The 23233-nt window shown below is 44.2% G+C and overlaps 1 protein-coding gene and 1 pseudogene across 4 annotated transcripts in view; one reads left to right on the forward strand and one right to left on the reverse strand.

Moving 5' to 3' along the window:
• Positions 1–1588: 1588 nt before the first annotated feature.
• Ttll4 (tubulin tyrosine ligase like 4) overlaps positions 1589–23233 on the forward strand; it is a 39700-nt gene continuing 18055 nt past the window's right edge. The window contains exons 1-6 of one of the 4 annotated variants that reach the window (XM_050129612.1): positions 1589–1757; positions 2452–2529; positions 11666–11835; positions 16660–18228; positions 19280–19383; positions 19644–19707. In XM_050129612.1, the coding sequence (XP_049985569.1) occupies positions 16754–18228; positions 19280–19383; positions 19644–19707 (1643 nt within the window). In that variant the 5' untranslated portion in view covers positions 1589–1757; positions 2452–2529; positions 11666–11835; positions 16660–16753. The remainder of the gene's footprint in view (positions 1758–2451; positions 2530–11665; positions 11836–16659; positions 18229–19279; positions 19384–19643; positions 19708–23233) is intronic. The other 3 variants (XM_050129614.1, XM_050129613.1, XM_050129611.1) reach the window with 3 other exon arrangements.
• On the reverse strand, positions 3658–11650 carry LOC126492942 (60S ribosomal protein L32-like; annotated as a pseudogene).

Below are 23233 nucleotides of genomic sequence, written 5' to 3' on the forward strand. Positions count from 1 at the left end.
AGACAAGCCACGCCTACTCCCTCCCCCATCCACTGAGGCAGGCTGATCTTCAGCTTCTGGCCTGAGCTCTCTCTCTTCTCCATCTTCCTCTTGGAGAGGCAGCTTCGCTTCTGCCTCTCTCCCCACTTCTCCCCTTCCTCCTTTTCTCTCTCCCCCCTTCTCCCTTTCTCCCTTCCCCCTTCATAACCTCCTGAATAAATATCCAACTTCAGTCTGCATGGCATGTCTATCCATGTCTCTGTCTCTTGCCCACCCGCCACGTGTCTCCCTGCCTGGGACCAGCCACCACTCGGGGACTGGCAGCAGTCTCTGCCTGGGACTGGCTGCTCTCAGGGCCTGCTGCCTGCCACATGTCCCGCTACCCCTGCTTGGGGACTTACAGCATTTCTGCTGCCTGCTGCTACAGGGGATCCTGCAGCATTTTTAATTTTTCCATTACAATGTTAATGCAGTCTTTTGTCTTACTCCTACCTTTTGAGGTAAGGGGTATTTTAAGCAGTTGGAAATTAAACGTGGTGTATTTTCAGTACTCACAGAAATTCCCTCCCAACACTATCCTATATGTTTCTCGGTTTTATTGTTTACATTCACGTCTTCATATTCTTTACTATATTTCTAAATTCCCATGCCCTTACCCTGGTGAGAAGTATTCTGCATCTGTATGACTCTATAGCAGTATTTAGTAGTTTTTCTTTATATCTTATATACTAAAATTTAAAGCCAATGCTTGATTAGATTTAGATTCAATTTTTAAAATTATCTTAAAAAATTTAACATTTTATAAAATACGCTGTATTTCAGAAATACTGCTGTGTAATCCAAATCACATCAGGACACAAACTGGACAATTGCCTCTGCCTTGCTGATCTAAGATTGGTAACTAATCCTTTGATAGTTTAACAACACAAATGACTGTTGCCTAAATATTTTGTTGAGCATCCTTGCTGTGATCTAAGTTGTTTTCATTAGGTTAGTCTTATCATTGACTAAATTTCTGTAGCTTGCTGTCTGAGAAAGATCCTTTTGCCCTCCAACTGTCTCTGTAGTTCTCAAAATTCAGTAGTCCCAACGACGTCTGAAACAGGCAGCAGATCTGTTCTGTGCTGGGAGATAATGAAGGGACTCACACGTTCTTAAAGTTGTCACTCGAAGCCCATAAAGCAGGTCGTTGTAGCTATGTCCAGCTTAGTCTAGTCCCTCTTAGGTGGCTGAATTTAGAGAAATGTGAGCTGGAGGGAGTCAAAGTGGCTTGAGCTAACTCTTCTTATCTGTCTCAAACTCGTGGAATTTTAGTGGAAATTTTTTAATATTAGAGTCTGGGCGCGCCAAGATCAAAGAGAGTCCAGAGCGGTTGGTAGAATGAATTGAATTGTGGATTCCCAGAACGGAGCCATTAACTGTAGGACTACAGTTCCCAGAATTCTGCTCGCAGAGTTCCAGCGTGCCACCAAGGCTGCGCGTTTTAAAAAAAAAAAAAAAAAAGACCTCCCCCACCCCTCCCCCAATTCTCTGGGCAGCTTAAGCGCTGGGATTCGGCACGCCAGCCTCGGGCCCGCCCCCCGCCCACCCCTTCCTGGCCTTCGGTCTGTCCGCTAGGGGCGGGTGCTGTTTGCGGCAGACGGCCAGCGGCGTCGGCGGCGGGGCGCGTGGCGGAGCGTGGTTGCTAGGGACACCTGAGGTCGCCCGCTCGCCCAGCAGGCGCAGCGAGGAAGCAGCGCGGAGCTCGTGCCAAGCCGCGGTGAAGCCGGGTACCCTAGGTGAGTGTGGCCGCCGAGCTGGGGCCAGACCCTGGTCAGCCGTTCCCGCTTGCCCCGGCCTTTGGCATGGGCCTCCAGCCCCGCTTCCGGTTCGCCTCTTTGCCATTCTCCGGTGAGGCTGGCACAGCGGCCTCCTTCCCCGCCCGCTCTCGAGTCCTCCCCGGCAGCCGCCACGCGGGGAGAACTTAGTTGGCTTCTCGGGCGGCCCGAGCCCCTCAGCCTACTCGGTCCTGGCTCCAGCGTGTCCTCTTTCCCGCTGCGCTGTGGTTTAAAATGTGGTTTGGGTTGGAGCCCAGGTTCTTCTCAAGGCCTGCTTTTCCTCGACCCCACTCTGAGTTTCCCATAGACACTTCCCTAGAGTCCAAGCAGGAACTGTGAGCCTATGTAATTGAACACATTTATCCAGCCATATTTCTCACTTAATCATTTACAAACAGTTTTTATAAACATCAACAAACAGGTAACGAGCGAAGAGTTTACAGAACGGGGAATTAATCAAGTAAGTGTTTGCCATACTTGGTATGTGCTGTGGTAGAAATGGAACACTTAACAGAGGCTTGTTTGGAAAAATACGTCACCCCTCCTCCAGTCTTTACATTCCGGTTCTCAATCTTGGAAATATTTTCATCCTTATTTGAAACTCATCCTTTATGGAGTCATGTTGATTATTCCAAATTTCTTCCTAAAATTTCAGCGCCTGTTGATTTGACCAATCTGCAGTGATCTGGAGGACCCTTTGAGAAGATGCCATCCGATCCTATGCTTTCATTTGGTGCAGTAAATACTGAGTTTGTTTGTTTGTTTTCTGCATAAAACTATCCCCTTCGTTGCCGGGAATATTACTGGCTACTTACTGACTGGACGCTAAGCCTGTCTTTAAGTGTTATCAAATGTTCAGTGGGAATGAAGAGGTGGGAAGACAATGAAGTTACAAAGTAGCTTTAGAAAAGATGAAGCAAGGCCGGAAAAGAAGCAGCACTGAGTTGTGTTTATTGGGGGCGGTCTGCTAGCGAGAGGAACGTTAATGGGTTTTTTTTCTAGATTAGCGCTGTACCCTCCAGCGGGTGGTTTTGCAGCTGGGGTTCTTAGGGCCCAAGATCTCGCATATAAGTTTAAATGAATCCATTTTCTGACTTGCAGTTTCTAGGTAACTCTTTTCAAAGAGGGTCCTAAAAGGAAGGGGAGGGATGTATCTTTCATATATTGAAGATTTATATGAAAAAGTTAAAAAAAATTCCTTAAATGCCAAACTAGGAATTCTTTGGAGCTGTTGATTACAGGGAAACCTGTAGTGATTAAGCTACCTTCTAAACCCTGATAAGTTCCTTCCTGTCTTTCCCTAATACACAGTTTCCTGTGCAGATTGTTGTTGTTTTGTGGCTATTCTGAACAGCAGTTAAATGTGACTAGACCTTTTTTCTTTCTTATTGTTTTATCATTCATTCATTCATTCATTTTCAGAATGGGGTTTCTCTGGGTAGCCCTGGCTGTCTTAGAACTTTCTCTGTAGACCAGGCTGGCACTGAACTCAAGAGATCCATCTGTCTTCAGAGTGCTAGGGTTAAAGGGGTGTGCCACCACTGCCTAGCTGTGATTTTTTTTCCCCTTTTTTTGGGGGGGGGGTGTTTTGGTTTTGAGACAGGGTCTCTTTTATGTAGCCCTGGCTATTTTTTGTTTGTTTGTTTTTTGGAAACAATGTTTTTCAGTACCTTTGGAGCCTGTCCTAGAACTAGCTCTTGTAGACCAGGCTGGCCTAGAACTCAAAGAGATCCACCTGCCTCTGCTTTCCGAGTGCTGGGATTAAAGGTGTGCACCATGAATGCCTGGCCCCCTGGTTATTTCTTTTTCTTTCTTTCTTTTTTTTTTTGGCAGTTTTTGTGGTTTTATTTAAACACAAAACGTGCACACAAGCCATTTACTCATTCTCTTCGCTACGCAGCCTGGCGTGGGGATTGGTGACTCTGATGGCCAGATGCGCTGCTCTTTCTATGATGGCCTTTCCGTTCTTGTAGGAAACATTGTGAGCAATCTCAGCACAGTAAGACTTGTTGCACATCAGAAGCACCTACAGCTCCTTGACGTTGTGGACCAGAAACTTCCGGAAGCCGCTAGGCAGCATGTGCTTGGTTTTCTTGTTGCTCCCATAACCAATGTTGGGCATCAGGATCTGGCCCTTGAATCTTCTCCGCACCCTATTATCAATACCTCTGGGTTTTCGCCAGTTTCGCTTAATCTTGACATATCAGTCTGACTGGTGCCGGATGAACTTCTTGGTCCTCTTTTTGACGATCTTGGGCTTCACCAGAAGCCGGAGGGCAGCCATGATGCCGCAAAGGAGATGGCAGCCACCTCGCAGGTAGCGCCGAGGAAGAAGCCCCCCTGGTTATTTTTTAAAGACGGGGTTATTTAAGTAGCCAAGGCTGGCCTTGAACTCACTGTAAGTAGTTCAGGGTTGTAGTTGTGAGTGTGAGTTAATGGGTTTGGCTTGGAAAACACAATTAAAAAAAATCTTATGAGAAGAAAAGAGTAAAATCATAAGTATATTTTTCCATGTAAAGATAAAATAGCAGGAAAATGACATCAGGTGTGTATCTAAGTACAGAAGGGCTACTGGGTAGATTGACAAAGGATTTCAGACTAGATACAAGTGATAAAGGCAAGAAAAATCTGAAGCACAACAGGTAGCAGCAGAGAAATTTAAGCACCACAAAAAGACTATCAGTTAAAGGAAGGCGTTTATGGGTGTGCGGAATCATGCACAAGCAGACACTCAGAGAAAACAAATCTCTGCAAAACCCGGGGCGACCCGGAAATCCCGAGAACCCAGTCTCTGGTCAGTTTGAAGACAGGATGGTTGGTTGGTCCTCAACTGTATGCGACACGTCCTAATCAGGCCCTGAACGTGTTGGGCCAGTCTGTCAGCAGCAGACATGGCGGTTTTTATTTTTTCTCAAGGCTGGAAGTTAAGGAAGAAGCTGGCCATCTTGGAAATTTGCCATCTTTCTGCCTACCAAGCAGTCTTGTCTAACTCTTGGTCTCTCATAAGGAGCCAGTGAATAAATAGCACTCCAGAGACAGTGAAGAGTTTATGGTTGGTACCGTGGGAATGCAGAGCTTAGAAAGATGTTAAATCTGGCAGACTTGAGAATCTGCTGGCAGAATAATGCAGAAAGTTAGACAAGGATTTAAGTGGAATCATGTGGGTTTCCAACTTTAGTGACCACATGGGTCAGAAAATTGGTAAGAGCTACTAAGAACCACACACAGCTGTGAAGGATAAGATTAGAGTTACATTTTGGAGCAGAATTGTTCCAAACACATCTAGGAAGAAGGGCTCAGGAAGCCATTTTTGTAGGTCTGTAGCTCTTGAGTGTAGGAAGTGGCTGTAGTTAGGGAGAGTGGCAGTGAAGATCGCAGTGTCCCTACCGAGTTCACTGTGCCAAGCAAACAGACTGAGCTCAGAAGAGCAGCATTGGAAGGGTGAGCCTGGGAAAGGAAGGCAGGAGCGCGTACCAGGGAAAAAGTGGCCATGCGGATGGAAGGCCATCCCTAGTGAGAAAGTGCAGCTGCTGCAGGGTGTGCTCCGTACCTAAGATCTCGAGGGGGGTTCCTTTTCCCACCAGACTATGACCCACAGAGAAACCCTGTCTTGGGGAAATATATATATGTATATATGTATATATATGAAGAGAATTTGCCCTCAAATGGTTAGAAGGGCCTGAAACACAAGAAGTTTGTGGGTATTATACTTTGGTTTTGTATAAAAGAAGGATCAACTTTTGGTTGGTAGGGCTTTGTTATTTGGTTGTTCAGAGTTGGGGTTTCACTGGGTAGCTCAGACTTTTCTAGAATTGTAAGATTTTATTGCATCAGTCTCACAAGTGTGGAATAACTACCACACCAGTTTGTATTCTTCTTTTTTCTTTTCTTTTTTTTTTTTTTTTTTTTTTTTTTTTTTTTTTTTTGGTTTTTCGAGACAGGGTTTCTCTGTAGCTTTGGAGCCTATCCTGGTACTAGCTCTTGTAGACCAGGCTGGCCTCGAACTCACATAGATCCGCCTGCCTCTGCCTCCCGAGTGCTGGGATTAAAGGCATGCGCCACCACCGCCCGGCTCCAGTTTGTATTCTTGACTCCATGACTTGACGTGGTAGGTGCTGATTGAGATATATGACTCTTCCAAATGGTGTCGTTTTCTTACACAGAATTAAAACTATAATTTGAAAGGAGGCATGATGGTACCACTAGGCCTATTAAATCCAGCATTTGGGAGGCTAGGGCAAGAGGACTATAAATTTTTGACCAAACGTGCTACATAGCAAGACCTTGTCTGAAGACACCAAAAATGGGCCATTGAGAGTCTGATCAGCCAAAGGCACTTGCTACCAAGCCTGATGACCTGGGTTCAATCCTTGGAATCCTCCTAATGGAAAGAGAGAGTTATGAAAGTTGTCTCCGGCCTCCACATTATACTGTGATAACTCAGATCTACACATACTCACAAATACACAAATCCTAAAAGTTGATATAAAGTAAAATAAAAGTCATTTGTATCAGCATCCAGACAAGCAGTCATGCTTCAAGTGGTAGATACAGTTTTGCCAAAATTTTGATTTTTCTCTTGGAAGCTCAATTTTCTCATTGGCACCAACTACTGTCAGCTGTTGTACTTGAAGTGACAGGCTTCACTTTGTTTCAGGTCCAGAAGTGTCTGCCAGATACCAAAGTCTGAAGGACTTTTGTCGCTTATGTCATTCATTCTTTCAAGTGAACATGGTGTTCCACAGAAAAATCTGGCAGTCACACAAGTGCTTTGGGTTGAGACAGTCATCTGTATGCAGCTTAAGTTGTTTTGTTTGAGAAAGGGTCTCATGTAGACCAGGCTGGCCTGGAAGTCACCATGTGGTTGAGAGTGGTCTTAAACCTCTGCCTCCACCTTGGGAGTGCTAGGATTACAGACTTCTGCCACCCTGCCACCACGCCCCACTAAGTGTATCTTAAGTGCTCTTGTTCACCATCTCACCAGGTGCTGGGGTTGGAAAGTAGGCCTTCATCTTTCTGGGCAAGTGCTGTCCAAGAGCTGTACCCTCAGATCCTGCCTATTTTGTCACATAGAATATTTAAAACCTTTAACAAATATATTGCAGTACTATGAAGTGAAATTGGCAATCTTCCAGTGTGTTGCTGGTTAATACATCCTGTGGGAGAAGCTAAACTGCTGCTGTTTTGAGTTGGGCCAGGGTGGCAGTGACTTTACCCATTGCTGCTTTCCTTGCCCCATTGCAGTGGAAAGGGCAGATACCCTCTTCTTTCTGATCTAAATAGTTCTGACCTAGCAGAACCTCCGAGAGAGTCTCAGGGCTCCCTCAGGTTCTGTGAACCATGCTCTGAAGACTGCTGTTTACCTGAGGAAGGAGGTGTGTGTGGCAACTGATAAAATCAGAACTTCATCTGGTCACTTGAAACTTTGGCTGGTTTCACTTGTCAGTAATCTATAGCTTTACTCTCTTGGGTCTAGCTGTTGGTTGGGACCTGTATTTTTTTCTTGGTTTACTCTTTCAGTTTGTAGTCCTGTACTGTGCTCTGGCAAACTACCCGAGACTTCACTTACCTTCACTTGTAGTGATCCTGGCCTTACCTTTTTGTTTTGTTTTGTTTGTTTGTTTGTTTGTTTCTTTTTCGAGACAGGGTTTCTTTGTAGCTTTGGAGCCTGTTCTGGAACTAGCTCTTGTAGACCAGGCTGGCCTCGAACTCACAGAGATCCACCTGCCTCTGCCTCCCGAGTGCTGGGATTAAAGGCACGTGCCACCACTGCCCGGCTCCTGACCTTCCCTTTTATAAAAGCTGGAGTTTGACTTCTGTGTGACTTCTAGAAATCCATTTTGCCTGGGCCTAGAGAGACGACTCAGTGTCTGAGAGCTTATTACTGCAAGTGCAGAGGTCCTACCTTCAGTTCTCGGCACTCATATTGGGTCACTGACAACTGCCTGTAATTCTAGTTCCAGGAGACTCCGAGGGTACCTGCACTGATGTGCACATATCTGCTAATACCTACACAATACTCCTAATGGGAAATAAAAATAAATTGCTTATTTAACTTACTTTGGGTAGCTAGAGCTTGGGATTATCATGTCAGAGGAAGTGGGTTTGATTCCGTCACTCAACTGTCTATTGCCAGGTGAGTTACTTACAGCAAGGGGTCCTGTCAGGGACCTTGTAGATTATATGTAGATGATGAACCATTTCCAGTGTCCCAAATTCCCCCAGGTGACCTACAGAAACACCTAGATGGAGGAAACTACAGATCTCAGTAGTTATCCAAGATAATGATTTACTCAGTGCATAATGAATAATTGCTTTCTGTAGAAATAGGTGCTTGTTCAAGTTTAGCTGGGTCTGGCCCCTAGAGACTTGGTTGTTTTGAGACAGCATAGGTAGGTTCTTTGGCGTCATAGGCTACTAATTGTTTTCACTTGCTTAAGGAAACAAGGCAAAAGTATCCCTGCAGATTGGACAGAACAGAGGAGACTCTGAAACACACACACTCTCTCTCTCTCTCTCTCTCTCTCTCTCTCTCTCTCTCTCTCTCTCTCTCTCTCTCTCTCTCTCTCTCTCTCTCTGTGTGTGTGTGAGAGAGAGAATGAGAATATGATTTGGGATTGAACCTAGGACCTTGTGCATGCCCAGACAACTAATCGCTCTATTCTAGGCTATATCCCAACACTTTTTAAGTTTTTTGAGACAAAAGTTTCTCTTTAGCTTTGGAGCCTGTCCTGAACTAGCTCTTGTAGACTAGGCTGGCCTCGAACTCACAGAGATCTGCCTGCCTCTGCTTCCTGAGTGCTGGGATTAAAGGTGTGTGCCACCATTGGCCAGCTTAAAGGTGTTTTTCTTTTTTGAGTTTCTCTGTGTAGCCTAGGCCAACCTGAAACGCATAGAGATCTTCCTGCCTTTCGTTGTCTGAGTGCTAGGATTAAAGGTGTGTGCCACCACCTACTGGCTATATCTTACCTTTTATTTTGAGCAGTCTTTCACTAAGTTGCCCAAGCTGGTCTTGAATTCATTCTGTAGCTCCTAAAAGACTTGAACCCGTGATCATCATGATGATCCTTCAGTAATTAGAATTACGTCTACACTGGCAGGCCTGGCAGGCTCAGGAGCATCCGATGGCTTTAGGCTAACACCAAAAAGAAAGGAGGAGATTCTAAGGAGGATAAATGGAGAATTAGAGAATTGAGCTGGTGACAGATGATGGTGGCTTGATTAAGGTGGTGATTGCAGATAGGGAACAGTTAAGTGGCAAACTTACTTTGAACCTGGTGCATGCCTTTAATTCCAGCACCTGGGAAGACAGAGGCATGCGGATCTCTGGTAGTTGGAGGCCAGCCAAGACTGTTACATAGAGAAAGCCTGTAGCGTTGGGGGCAAACAAAACCCAACAAAACCCATCAAACTTTTTTTGAAGCTGGCAATACTTGTTGATTGAGTGGAAGAGAAGGTCAGCAGAGGTAAGGCTCAAGTCCTCATTACTGCTGACAGGTTGTAATTTTCTGTGTCAAACAGATTGCTCTTCTGGGGCTGGACACCCTCTCTTTCCCTTAGACTGACTGACTTTCTCTCTTTCTCTCTTTCTTTCTTTCTTTCTTTCTTTCTTTCTTTCTTTCTTTCTTTCTTTCTTTCTTTCTTTCTTTCTGTTTTTTAGAGTGAGTCATTCATGTAGCCCAGGCCCCAAACTTATGCTCCTCCTGCCTTAGACTTAAGAGTGCTGAAATTATGTGTCATTGCCTCCATACCTGGTTTTGATTTTTGGTATATTAAAGTCCTAATTTGGAATATCAGCCTCTTTCCTGTCCTGATACTAATTAAAGTTTAATTGGGCAGGGAGAAAGATTGATTCATTAGTGTCCTTAGTACTCCTCTCTTGTCCTCTAGTGTGACTTTCCAAAAATTTGGCATTCCCATCTACTTTCAAAAAGATTAAAAGATAATTTGTTTCCTCTTGAATGACAATGGCTATAGAAACTCTTGAGTTTCTTTCCACAGTGCTTCTCTTGTTTCATTAGCACAAGAGACCTTCTCAGCCTCCTAGGTTCCTTCTCAGCTGTGTATAGACAGCATCTGGCATCTCAGTTGAGGACAAAACTTGGGTTTTGTGGGCAGTGAAGTTTCTGTGGAGAATCGGGTTTTAATGGCATTCTTCAGGCAACGGCACCCCCATAGCTTGTTGATTGGCACCATAAAGTGCTTCGTTAAGCTTCATCTGCCAGGCCTTGGTGTTTGCCTCCTCCTCTAAGTTGCCTTGAACCAGAGTTTGCAAGTTTACTAGTAGGCGAATTTAAAACAACTACATTTAAAAGACTTCTCATTTGGACATGTGACTTTGCTCTGTACTTTAGAGCATGGCAGGTGGATTCCTGTTATTATTGTAGGTAGTGGAGTGTGCAGGAGCATCCTGTTGCATCAGCGTCATTTGTTAAAAAGATGAACCCTTTATGTAATTGCTGAGGTGACTTTTAATTGGTCAGAACGTGGTTTATTTCTGGACTCTGTTTTGTCCTATTGGCCTACATCTCTATTCTTAACACTAGACTCATAGCCTTGTTCTAAATTGTGAAATTAAGCAGAGTAAGTCTCCTAGCTGTTATGTCTCCTGTTCTAGATCTGCTATTTGTATATAGATTTTCGTATCTACTTCTCAGTTTCTTCAGAAAAGCTTTCTTTGGTAAGAATTACATTTAGTCTTTGTGTCAATCATAAAGATTTGCCAATGTCATAGTGAGCCTTTTTGTTTGTTTGTTTTGAGACAGGGTATCTCACTAGCTATAGAGCCAGTCCTGGAACTCACTCTGTAGACCAGACTGGCCTTGAACTCACAAAGATCTGCCTGCTTCTGCCTTCCGAATGCTGGGATTAATGGCGTGTGCCACCACTGCCCAGCTCATAGTGAGACAAGCTCTGATTTATGAGCATGTTATCTCTTTGTATGTTTACACCTCTAATTTCTTTTAGCAGTTTCTGTCTTATTTAGACAAAAAGAGGGAGATGTAGGGATAAGCCCTCCCCTTGTGGGCGGGCTGCCCTCGGGCGTATGTTTACTGATAAATTAGGCGCAGAGAGGCTGCGCTTCCCTTCCCCTTCCTTCCTGTCTCGCTGGCTACTCCGCTGGAACCTTGGTTTCGTGAGTCTGGTTTTGTTATTAAACTTGTTCAAATACCTAGTATAATTGGTGCTTATTAATCCAACCGCTGCAAAGAACGAGGGGAAAGATAGGGTCTTTGAGTGCTGCTCCAGTTAGCTTTTAGTTAATGTGATAAAACACCATGATCAAAAGCAACTTAAGGAACATAGAGTTTATTTTGTCTTATAGTTCTAGTCCAGCCTGAAGGGAAGTCAGGACAAGAACTCAGGTCAGAAACCTGGAGACAGGAGATGAAGCAGAGACCGTAGAGAAGTGTTACTTTACTGGCTTGTGCTCCATGACTTGCTCAGCCACCCTCCTTACACAACCTCCAGGACCACCTGCCCACCATGGGCCGGATCCTCCCACCAATCATTCATCAAGAAAATGCCCCACAGACTTGCCAATAGGCCAGTCTTATGGGCATTTTCTCAATTTAGGGTCCCTCTTGATAGATGACTTTAACTTGTGTCAAGCTGACAAAAGACAAAATCAAACAAATAAAAAACAGGACAGGTATCAATAACAATAGTGACTACCATGTGGTCAGTGTATTGTGGATCAGGTACTATGGTGGTCTAACATTCACAACCTTCTGCCTATTCTGTGGTTATGGGTGTGCTTGTGTGCCGACTGGTATACCATGCTTCTGTGCCTTATGTGAATTTTAAAATTTGGTTTCTTGAAACTCTTAATAGGGTTATGGTTATTTCCTCTCTCCTGCCTTTTCCAGAATACTGCAGCTGTGAGGCCCAGCACTGACAGAGACTAATTGCTGAGTACTGAATGTGATGAGCTGCCGACCAGAGCTCTGCTGGGCAGGAGCTCCTGGGAGGTGGTGCTGCTAATGCAGTGTGGCTGGGAAGAGGAGTACCCTGGAGACTCTTGGAAAACTTCGCACAAGTAATGCGGATTTTGTTTGAAATGTCAAACAATAATGCAGGTGTCTTGAAGTAAATTATCATATATCCCCCTCACCTTCCCCTGCCTAATCCTTCATCCCATCCCTCTGCTCAGGATGACCCCACTAACAGTGGGGTGTGTATTTTTCCAGCCCTTTGTTTTTACACAAATAGATGCCCTGAAAGTTTTCCAGGGAGACTTTCTAAGAATTCCCTTCTCAACTACTACTGTGCTCTTAATTAACTTTTACTTTCCTTTCTGCTGGGCAGTTTCCTGTTTGGGCCTACTTGGAGGAACTTAGCCTTGTATTCTTTTAATCTTGAACTCTACAGGCAGTAGCTCAGTTTCTGTACACACTCTTCCTCTTAGATCTCCTTGTTCCTCAGGGGTTATATATAAGGACAGGAATCATAATTTCACTGACTGTATAAGACTTTAGATTATTCAAACTGCTGTTTTCCAGGTGTGTTCAGTTTGTTGGCTCTCTTAAGTTCTTTGAAGGTTCAGGAAGTGCTGGGTCATTTTTGTTATTGGCAGAGACAATAAGTACGGATGCCTTTGCTTTCTTTAAGGGGTGTGTGTGTGTGTGTGTTAAGTGTATAAATTAAATAATAGAGTTTGTGGAAAATTATCTTTTTAAAATTTTATTTTATGTGTATGGCTGTTTTGCCTACATGTTTGTCCATATGTGCCTGGCACCTGTGGAACCAGAAGAAGGCAACAGATCCCGTGGAACTGGAGTTACAGATGGTTGTGAGCTGCCGTTTGGATATTGGGAATTGAACCTTCATCCTCTGGAAGAGCAAACCAGTACTTTTTAACCACTGAACCACCTCTCCACTCTCAGAAAATTTATTTTAATTTGCTTAATTAATCAATTGCTTTGGTGAAATTTGATTTAAGTTGACTACTTTTAAATATTTTTGTTTTATGTATATGAGTTTGTCTGTATGTATATGTTTGTATGCACACCGTGTGCGTGCTAAGTTGGGGTTTTTTTTTGTTTTGTTTTTGGTTTTATTTCTTTATCTTGAGACAGGGTCTCACTGTGTAGTGCCAGTTGTCTTGGAACTCAGTATGTAGACCAGGCTAGCCTGGAATTTACAGAGCTCCACTTGGCTCTGCCTCCCAAAAGCTGGGATTAAAGACATGTGCCACCATGTCGGGCTAAATTGGGTATTTGTCTTTGTTTGCTCTCAGACAGGATCTTACTGTATAGCTCTAACTGGCTTAGAACTCACTATGTAGACCAGTCTAGCCTTGAACTCATAGAGAGCCACCTGCTTCCTGAATGCAGGGATTAAAGGCATGAGCTAACACACCTGGCCAGCTTGGGTATTTGTGAAGAAAGACTTCTACCAATGGTCTGTGCATGGCCTTCCACATATACTAGTTAGTATCTTTTCTCCCTGTTCTCTTTCCCCAGCTGACTCATCCTAACGTTTTGCTTAGGAGAAGGGCAATCTGTTCTCTGGATCCTAAAGGCATATACTTACGAATATAGGGGGGGGGGGGAAGGGGAAAAGCTTGTGTGCGGAAATAAAGAGAATACTTAAGGGGATGGGCTTGACCCAGCAGGAAGCTGCCTTGTGAGGGTATCTGGGTGCCAGGCAGTATTTGCCTCTGTGACTTTGACTTGATAGTGGAGCTCAGCACTTTTTCTTGTTCTGTTTTGTTTGGAGACATTTTCCCTGTTTAGCCCTGGCTGTCCTGGAACTCACTCTATAGACCAGGCTGGCCTCAAGCTCAGAGTTCTGCCTGCCTCTGCCTCCTGCACACCCCCCATTGCTGGGATTAAAGGCATGAGCCACTATGCCTATGAGAACTTACCATTCTTAGTGTTAGCTTATTTCCTCAAATTCTTAGAATTTGAACCCTTTCAAACCTTTTTTAAGCTTCACACATTGCTGTAGGCACTGGGCATCACACAGGTAACTGTGACCTGTGGCAGTGGTGAGGTCACAGGCTGCTTGAATAGTCACTAAATCTCTGCTTCCCAAGACACTGAGCTTTGATTTCATTAGGGATTTCCACAAAGAAAAAGAAGTTACTTTTAGCAAACATCATTTCCTTGTTTGAACCAGAAATTACTTCTGTACTAAAACTGGATTGAGGCACCTCTATGCAGTTCTGTTGTGAAGTGGTACTGTCTACTTTGTGTTCTTGGAGCCACTGTCAACAGGACATGACACAGGTTTGTTGGCACTTCATGACACCGCCATGCTAGCCAACCCTGGATGTCTGTTATGAGCTGTGGAACTCTTTGTCATAGTTAAAGAAACCATCTCACTTCCCTGGACCTTACATACAGACACTTTTGTTAAAGGCAAAGGCCTTCCTCTAGGTTGTTACCCTACACACCATGGAGCTTACAGAGAACAGAGGAGTGGAATTGATTGTCTCAGAGACACGAGTGTCTCATCAGTGAGAAAAGAATTCACCTACACTGGAGCTAATAGAGCTTGCCAGCTTGACATCATATGGGAGCAAACTGCCCTTAGCCTTTGAAGAGGATGGGATTTTAATCTTTAGACTCTTTCCTCCTTAGTTGTATTAAAAGGCATGCCGGTCAATTGTAGTGGCACATGCCTTTAATCCCAGATCTGTGAAACAGAGGCAAGCAAAGATCTGTGAGCTGGAAGTTATCCTGGTTTTTATTATTGAGTTCAGGCTCATCAAGGCTGTGTAGTAAGACCCTGTCAAAAAAACAAAGATCAAACTAGTTGGTGTCTGTGTGTCGTGACACAGAGGAATACCTGGTGGGCTGCGGAGAAGAAAATGTGAGTAGTATGTGCAGAAGGAAGGTTCTCCTGGTTGTCTAGTTCTGAGGTATTATGCAGTGAGGAAAAGTGGGACTCTCTTTGGCATAGGTGAGAAATCTATGGCGTGCTCTTAGACACTTCACCTGTGAAGGCTTGGACCAGAACTTACAAAAGCATGGAGGTGAATAGGGAACCATTAGTGGATCTGCTTTTCAAGGGATCTCAGTCTTAGGCTTTATTTCCTTAGCTCTTTTGTTCTATTGCTTTGTGGTATCTGTTGTGTTGCATTGGTAGGGCAAGATGTGGGTTCCCGAAGAGGACTGAGTTGAGTTATGAGTCTTTTGAGTATACCCAGCACTCATTTATACATATACATGTGCTATATTTTACAAAGTCATTGGTAGGGCATGACTCTTTTGGTTTTTCAAGACAAGGTTTCTCTGTGGCTTTGGAACCTGTCCTGGAACTAGCTCTTGTAGACCAGGCTGGCCTCAAACTCACAGAGATCCTCCTGCCTCTGCCTCCTGAGTGCTGGGATTAAAGGCGTGAGCCACCACCGCCTGGCCATGGCTTGACTCTTTCAGTGTTAGTCTTCTCTATTATACCTGTACAGAGTAATTGACTCTTAAACATGATTTCTATTGTTTGGACTTGAGTGGAGTTTTGTCTCTTCTTTTTGAGTATACTGACCTCAATACTGTTTATAGCACTTAAACTGTTTTTAGCTCACTATTGTTTTGTTATGTTTTTGTATTCTTGAAAAGGATACAAAAACCCTATAGGCCAGCATTTGTAGGAAAGGAGGGCAATGTTGCCTGACTTTGTCAGGGTCTTTGTTGGCACCTTCCCTCTGATAGTTGTAGACAGGGATCTCGGACAATACACTGATCAAAATATAAAATCTCTTCCTATTTTTATATCATAAATGCAACTTGAACAAAATTCTCCCTGCTAATTCCTTCTCTCTAGCTCTCTTAATAGGAATATCAGGATGCCATCTTCTGAGGTGAGTAGGTAGGTATTATTTCCCTCTGGATGTGGTCATGCAGGCAGATCCACCTTTCCCACAGCTACGAAATCTAGAGAGTGATTTGTGAGTTCTATCTAGACAGTGACCATGCTGAAGAAATTGTGAGACAAGACGGGGTACATACTACTTTATAGAAAAATTTGGAAGAACAAGGCAAGTTCTCCACCCCAGAGAGCAGCCAAACTGCAGTCTGGGTCCTGGAATGGAAGTCTCTCCTGCCCCTCCCCCTGCCGCTTTCTCAGTTCTCTGTTCCATTATGGCTGCTGAGGATAAGGTCTCTGAGGATAATGTTGGTGTTTAGGTCCAGCTTTCTTGTTTTTAATATATAGGTTGGAATTTTAGCCTGAATGGTTGACAAGATTCTTGAAGAGATGAAATTGCTGTCTCTGCTCAGATTTCAGAGTGAGCTGGGAAATTTTCTGTTTCTCTCTCAATTTGCCTTGTTTTGGTTTTTGTTTGTTTGTTGCTTTTTTTTTTTTTTTAAGGACCAAAAAAAGTTGAGGTGGAGCAAGAGCAATAGAGCAAATGTGTTCTTGGACCTTTGAGCTTTCTGAATGAGTTGAGGGGGTACAGTCTGACCTGCCACTTTCAGCCCTGCCATATTACGTAGAGAAGGCAGTCATTCAGCCGCAGCCCAGGCTACACTTTTGATCAGTTATTTATATATTTATTTTAAAAAAAACATGCTTCAACTTTTTTCTTTGACAGTTCCATATTTATATGTGTGTGTCTCTTGATCATATCTACTCAACAACTACTCTTTGGAGAGAGGCAAGCTTTTTGAGAGTGTGGACACATGAGCAGCCTTGCACTAGTGGACCCTTAAAGTCTTAGTCCTTGCGAAAGCCAGATTTGATCCTACGAAGGCCTCAGAAAGGCCTCTGCAAGCTCCCTGGAAATGTGTTCTTCTCTCAGGACCCCAAATGATGACCAAGACTGGTCACTAAAACAGAAGCAAGACCCTACTACTTACATAGCATAGGACCCATCCTTACAAGCTGGCAGCATTTCCAATCATTTTTCTCCCTGCAGGCTGACGGATACAAGGATGCAGCTGGTGCTAGAGGTGTGTGGCAACTTACCTGAACCAGGCCATGAGGCCATGTTGCTATGATGTGGGCCCCTCATGGCCTCAGCAGGAACAGAACACTACAATATTGGCCTGCGCCGAGGAAACAGCTTCAGGCAGAGACGTCCCTCAGGCACAGTGTCTGCTTCACCACCTGAGAAACCCTCAGAGGTCAAAGTCTGGTCTCAGGCCCATCAGCAGGTGAAGCCAATCTGGAAGCTGGAAAGGAAGCACGTAGGCACACTGTCAGCAGGGCTGGGCACCAGTCTCTTGGGAGTCCCACCCCAGCCAGCCTATTTCTTTTGCCCTAGCACTTTATGTAGCTCTGGGACCACAGCTGTCATTGCAGGTCACAGCAGTCCCTGTTACCTGCAGTCTCTCCCTGACTTGTTCAGCAATACTCTGCTGTACCGCCGCACCAACGTGAGGCAAAAACCGTACCAGCAACTGGAATCTTTCTGCGTGCGTTCCAGACCATCAGAGAAAAGATCGTTTTTTCTCCCCCAGAAGGGTCTCCCTGTCAGTGTCACTGCCAATAAAGCCACCTCTTCTACAGTCTTCCCCATGGCCCAGCCCATGGCGTCTTCACCCACTGATCCATACCTCTCACTGGCAGCAGCTGGGGAAAATCCTTCAAGGAAGAGCTTGTCCTCAGCCATCTCAGGGAAGATTGCATCTCCTCCATTGTCCTACAAGCCCATGCTGAACAACAACTCCTTCATGAGGCCAAATAGCACTAAAGTGCCCTTATCACAAGCCACAGATGGCCTGAAGCCAGTATCCTCACCCAAGATCCAACCTGTCTCCTGGCATCATTCAGGGGGTACTGGAGACTGTGTACCCCAGCCTGGTGACCATAAGGGGCCCCAAAGCATTGGCACTGTCTTAAATGATGCCACTGCCCCTACCACCCTATCTACCCCTAGTACCCTCAACATATCCACAGCCAGTGTTACCTCTTCCCAGTGCAGTCAAAGTAACTTTAGGATGGAGGCACATCCCTGTGGCCTGGATGAGAACTTGGATTCCCAGAGCACTGCTAAAGAGGTACACTTCACTGAGGCTGTGAGGAAGTTGACTGCAAAAGGCTTTGAGAAGATGCCACGGCAAGGCTACCAGTTTGAACAGGCTTGTTTTGTGAACCCCAGCTTCCAGTGGGGTCTTCTCAACAGAAGCAGGCGATGGAAACCTCTGATGGGCCAGCGGTTTCCTCAGGAGGACGTTGGATTAGACAGTGGGATCCTTCCTGGTGCCTCAGACACCTTGGGATTGGACAGTACAGTCTTTTGTACCAAAAGGATCAGCATTCACCTCCTTGCCTCGCATGTTCATGGGCTCAACCCCAGCCCTACCTGTGGGTCTGTAAGTGACCCCCAATTACTTGGAGAAGACCGAGCTCCTGTTCCCCCTTCTTCCCTCCAGCCTCTAGGTGTAGCTGAAGTGGCCACTCGCCTTTCTTCTGTCCATCTTGGCCAGCCTGGGAAGGAACCTGAGGAAGCCAAGGAGCTGAGCTCATGTGCTGGAGATAGCTGGTAAGTTGCACCCTGTCTTTGGTTCCTTTAGAACAGAACAGTAGTTACACCATAATTTGGGCACACTGCTGCTTTCTTTCTTTATAGTTTAACTTTTATGTGCATTGGTATGAAGGTGTCAGATTCCCTGGAACTGGATCTTCAGACAGTTGTGAGCTGCCATGTGGGTGCTGGGAATTGAACCTGGGTCCTCTGGAAGAGCAGTCAGTACTCTTAACCACTGAGCCATCTCCCCAGCCCCCACACTGCTGCTTTCTATCTCTGATAGTTGGCTTTATTTTTTGGCTGTCCTACAAGTTTTAGTTTTCACTCTAATGTAGGGATTCACTTTAAGGTGGGGAAGGAAAACTAACCTGTAGACTAAACCTTGCTTTTACAAATAAAGTTTTATTGGATGCAACCTTGTCCATTTTTTTTTTTTTTTTTTTACTGTTTTAACTGCTTTCTTGCTACAACAGTAGAGTTGGAAAGTTGTGACGGAATGACGTATAAAACTGAACGTATTTACTGATAGTTTCTTTGGAGAATCTGCCCATCTCTGTTCTAGGTTATCACCAGGGGAGAAGTAAGAATTCCAGATACCACACCTTAAGGTCTATGACTTTTCACCTTACTACAAACCAGATTGTATTCCCATGCATTCCTGGTATGACAGCTATTCAGAGTTGAAGACAGACATAGTTGATTCCTTCTCTTGTGTCTTACTACTGTTCCAGAACCTCGATCCACCAAGGTCTTCTAAGTTTCCAGTGAGCATCCCAAGGACATATAAATTACCAGATACTCACTGATGATTTTTGTATGCAGAATTTTAAACTTACATACTATAAGCAGACTTCAGAGAAAATGATGTGCAGATAAGGGATGTAAAGCTGAGGAACTATGGCTGGCCCTAAATTCTGAGGACCTGAGAAATAGTTTATGAGATAACAGGCAAGAGATAACATAGTGTTGAGGAGACTGTTACTGGGAAACAGTGAAGGAATGAGACTCCAGTATGGCTTCTGTTATGGGAGCTGGCTTGGGTGGAGGCATGACTCTTTTCTTTCAGTTCAGCTACTGACCTCCGGCCAAACCAGGTGGAGCCTGAAGATACAGAAGAAGAACTAGGTTTGGAAGATAGCTGCAGCCATGATGAAAATGAAGAAGAGGAGGGTAAGGAATCATTTTGCCTCTAACTGCGGGGTTTGGTCACCATCCACTAGGGAAGGGGGATGACAGTGTGTGCCAGGCTTGACTCACATCCTGCAGCAGTCACTTGCTGTGGGGCCTAACTTAGGAGTTTGTGAGGAATGCAATGCAGAGCAGAGGTGGTGCTCATTGCAGAGCCCAGGATGTTACATAGTTGCCTGGGCCCGGGGAGGGTGCACATGAAGCACCATCTTCTAGTGAGGATTTCTCTGTTCTTCCTCCAGGAGACTCAGAGTGCTCTTCCTTAAGTATCGTCTCCCCCAGTGAGTCGGTGGCAATAATATCTCGGTGAGTGCAGTGCAGATCATTGGCAGATGCTCATTCCTTGCACTTGAAGGTTGTAATGACATTATCCTAACTGGCCCTGAGAACCCTAATTCATTCTCATCAAGTTTCTTGTCTGTTTTTATATGTAACTGTAATTTAAGAAGTGTTTGTTTTGATTTTTTTGAGACAGGGTCTCTACATAGCCCAGGCTATCATGGACCTCACTATATAGATAAGGCTGGTCTCATCTATATACTCAAAGAGATCTGCCGGAGTGCTGTGATTAGTAATGTGCACCATTGTGTCTTGCCATTTATTTCAGTCCTTTGTGGAACAAATACTTTGGAATGCGATGTCAAGAGATACTGGAAGCATTTTTTGTTTAAAGCATGTTATTTTGTAAAAGGCTTTTGTAACTTATTTAAGGACTCTTATTTAAAACACATTTGGACCAAACAGAATGTAAAGGTGCTTGCTTCGAAGCCTGAACTGGAGTTTATCCCTGGAACCCACATGCTGGGAGAAGAGGACCAATCTCTCCCAAAAGTTGTCTTCTGTTATCTGTATATGCACTGTAGCATGTGTGTACCCCTCAGTGCATTCATGCATGCATGCGCGCGCATACACACAAGTAAATAAGTTATAAAAATTAAAAATAAACAAAAAGGCACTTGTTAGGTCACTTGGGGAGAAAGGGATTTTTGTCATGTCAGTTCACAATTACATATCACAGTCCATCGTGAAGTCAAAACAGGAACTCAAGGCACAAACTTAAACAGAAGCCTTGGAGGAATATGTCTTACCTGGCTCCTTCCTCCTGACTTGCTCAGTGTAAGTCAGTGCAGGTGGCTTTAGAGTCCTGATGAAGGTGTTGTATTCCCTGGAGATCAGGTTATAAGCAGTTATGAGTTGCCTGATATGGATGGTAGAATTGAACTCAGATCTATTGCAAAGCTGAAACCATTTCTCTAGCGCCAAATAAGACTCTTTTGGTTCTAGGTGCCATGGCATTAGTCTCAGTACTCCAGAATTTGATGCTGGATAAATACTGTAAATTTGAGGCCAGCCTATACAAAATACTAGCTCAAAAAATAAAGGATAAAGCTGGGCGGTGGTGGCGCACACCTTTAATCCTAGCACTTGGGAGGCAGAGGCAAGTGTATCTTTGTGAGTTCGAGGCCAGCCTGTCTACAAGAGCTAGTTCAGGCCAGGCTCTAAAACTACAGCAAAACCCTGTCTCGAAAAAACAAAAACAAACAGAATAAATCTCATCCTCCATCATAATCTTTTGTTTCCCTTCCAACCTTGCCTTAGAATTAGGCTTTGTCTTCATTATTTGTTTAAAAAAATAATAAAAAAACCTCCTGATTTATTGATATTGAAGGTTTTTCTGTTCTAAAAATGCAAAGGAATGGAAAATTAAGGGTAACAAGGTGGCTCAGCTTGTAAAGGCACTTGCTGCTACACCTAATGACTGAGTTCAAGCCCCAGAATTCACATGATAAAAGAGAGAAGCAACTCCCTCAAGTGTCCCCCTGACTCGAATGACACTGGCAATCATTACACACACACACACCATAGTAAATGTAAAAAGTTAGAAAAGTAAAAATCAATGAACAAAAAATTGGCATTTTGGTTTTAGTGCAAAAATACCTGTTCTCATTCTTAATTAAAATCTAGCTTTGTCTATCAAGGCTTGCCAGCATGCTTTGACACTGGTTACTTTGTGTGTGTCTGCTCTGCTTTACCGGTAGCTGAGAAGACCTCTGTGTCTGGGTCAGCATGAACAAAGCTGCCATGTCTGTAAATACGATGGTGCGGCAGCATCTTTATTGACTCTAAAGTATCAAGATGGCAAGACGAAGGCAGAGGTATCTGGAAAGCAAAAGAAATGAAGTTAAATCTTTCTATGAGTGAACAGAAATCTGGCATATGTGTTCCCAGTCTGTTGTATAATTTGTCTTTTTAAGCCCACCCTATCTTGGTTTTATAAAAGTGAAGCTGGTTCTGGTTGCAGATACTGGATACCAATTAAGTGCTCTTAGCCACTGAGCAATTTCTCCAGCCCCTGGTTTCATACAACCCTGACTGGCGCAGACCTTGTCACCGTAGATGATAGAATGACCTCAGCTTTTGCCACTGCTGCTGCCACACACTACTGACAGATTGCCATTAGCTTCACCATCCACCTATCTGGGTTGTTTCTAACTTTGAACTATTAGTGAAGTTACCAAAAAGAATCATTTGTATTTTATGTGAGCATGAATGTTAAAAATCTCAGTTGTTTGATCTTACCAATAAAGACCCTAAAGCCAGATGCTGTGGTGAAAGTCTGCAAACTCAGGCAGAGAAGCACCTGGCTGACCTCATTCCTCCTCCTCTGATGTCCCAAAATCCTCCCCCTTCTACACTGTTTCAAAAACTCAGACTGAATGCCCCTCCCCTCTACTTCCTGTGTATCTCTATCTGTCCTCCTGACTATCTCTTAGTCTCTTTTTTCCTTAATAATCCTGTGTTCAGTTCCTGTCAACTGGTTGCTTGCTCCACTTCTTGATCTGTGATTGACATTTTAAAGCCCATTTACAATATTCAAGCAGAAGGCACTTGGATCAAGGGATGTGCTAGGGCTGAGCCACACAACATCTAGAAACAGGTTTTTCCAGTAAATAACAGTCCCCAGGTTGATCGAATAGTCTGCAACACACAAGTCTTTATTTCATGGACACACATGCCCAGAAATGGATTTGCCAGCTGTTGTGTAGATGCTTTCTGTGCCGCCTTATCCTCTGGCCTCTTCTTTGTTTTATGTCGTAGCTCATTCTCTTCAGTTTCACCATGTGTGCCCAGTGCCAGCACTTGAGACACTGAGGTGGGAAAATTGGGAATTTGAGACCAGCCTTGCCTTTACATAGAAGTTCCTGTCTTAAAAACAAATTTTAAGAAATCTAAGTTAGAGAACACTGAATTATTTTACATATAGAGCCTGTTTCTGTTGCACTGAAAATACTTTTTAAAAAGTATTGTCACAGTTTTAGGGATCAAGCACAGGGCCTTCTCAGTTAGGCAAGGGCTCTACCACTGAGATATTTGTTTTGTTTTGTTTTGTTTTCTTTACAATCTGAAATTAACCTTACAGTAATATTTGTGGCTCATATCAGTTCAATGTAAAGAGAAAAACCTTTCTTTACCTTTCATGCTATTTAAAGAAATTGTTTGGGCCAGTGGCTTGTACCTGAGTGGCTGGTGCCTACTGAGCTGGCTCAGTAGTACCTAGCCCATTGGCCCAGGGTCCTCCTCCTCCCTCTGTCTATGAGATCCAGACCTGTGTTGCCACCAAAGTCCAGAGTAGAGAAGGACACAAGCCAGCTATGTTTTCACATGAACTGAAACATAGAGCAGGGCAGAACTTTCACTGTTGCTTTTCTTTCTTTTGCTCTTTTCTCACTTAAAATATTTATGGGCTGGGTGGCCGCGGCACACACCTTTAATCCCATCAATTGGGATGCAGAGGCAGGTGGATCTTTATCAGTTTGAGGCTAGCTTTGTC

Source organism: Alexandromys fortis, unplaced genomic scaffold, assembly GCF_014885135.2.
Source record: "Alexandromys fortis isolate MF-2015 unplaced genomic scaffold, M_Fortis_MF-2015_v1.1 scaffold_319, whole genome shotgun sequence".
NCBI classification, from domain to species: Eukaryota; Metazoa; Chordata; class Mammalia; order Rodentia; family Cricetidae; genus Alexandromys; species Alexandromys fortis.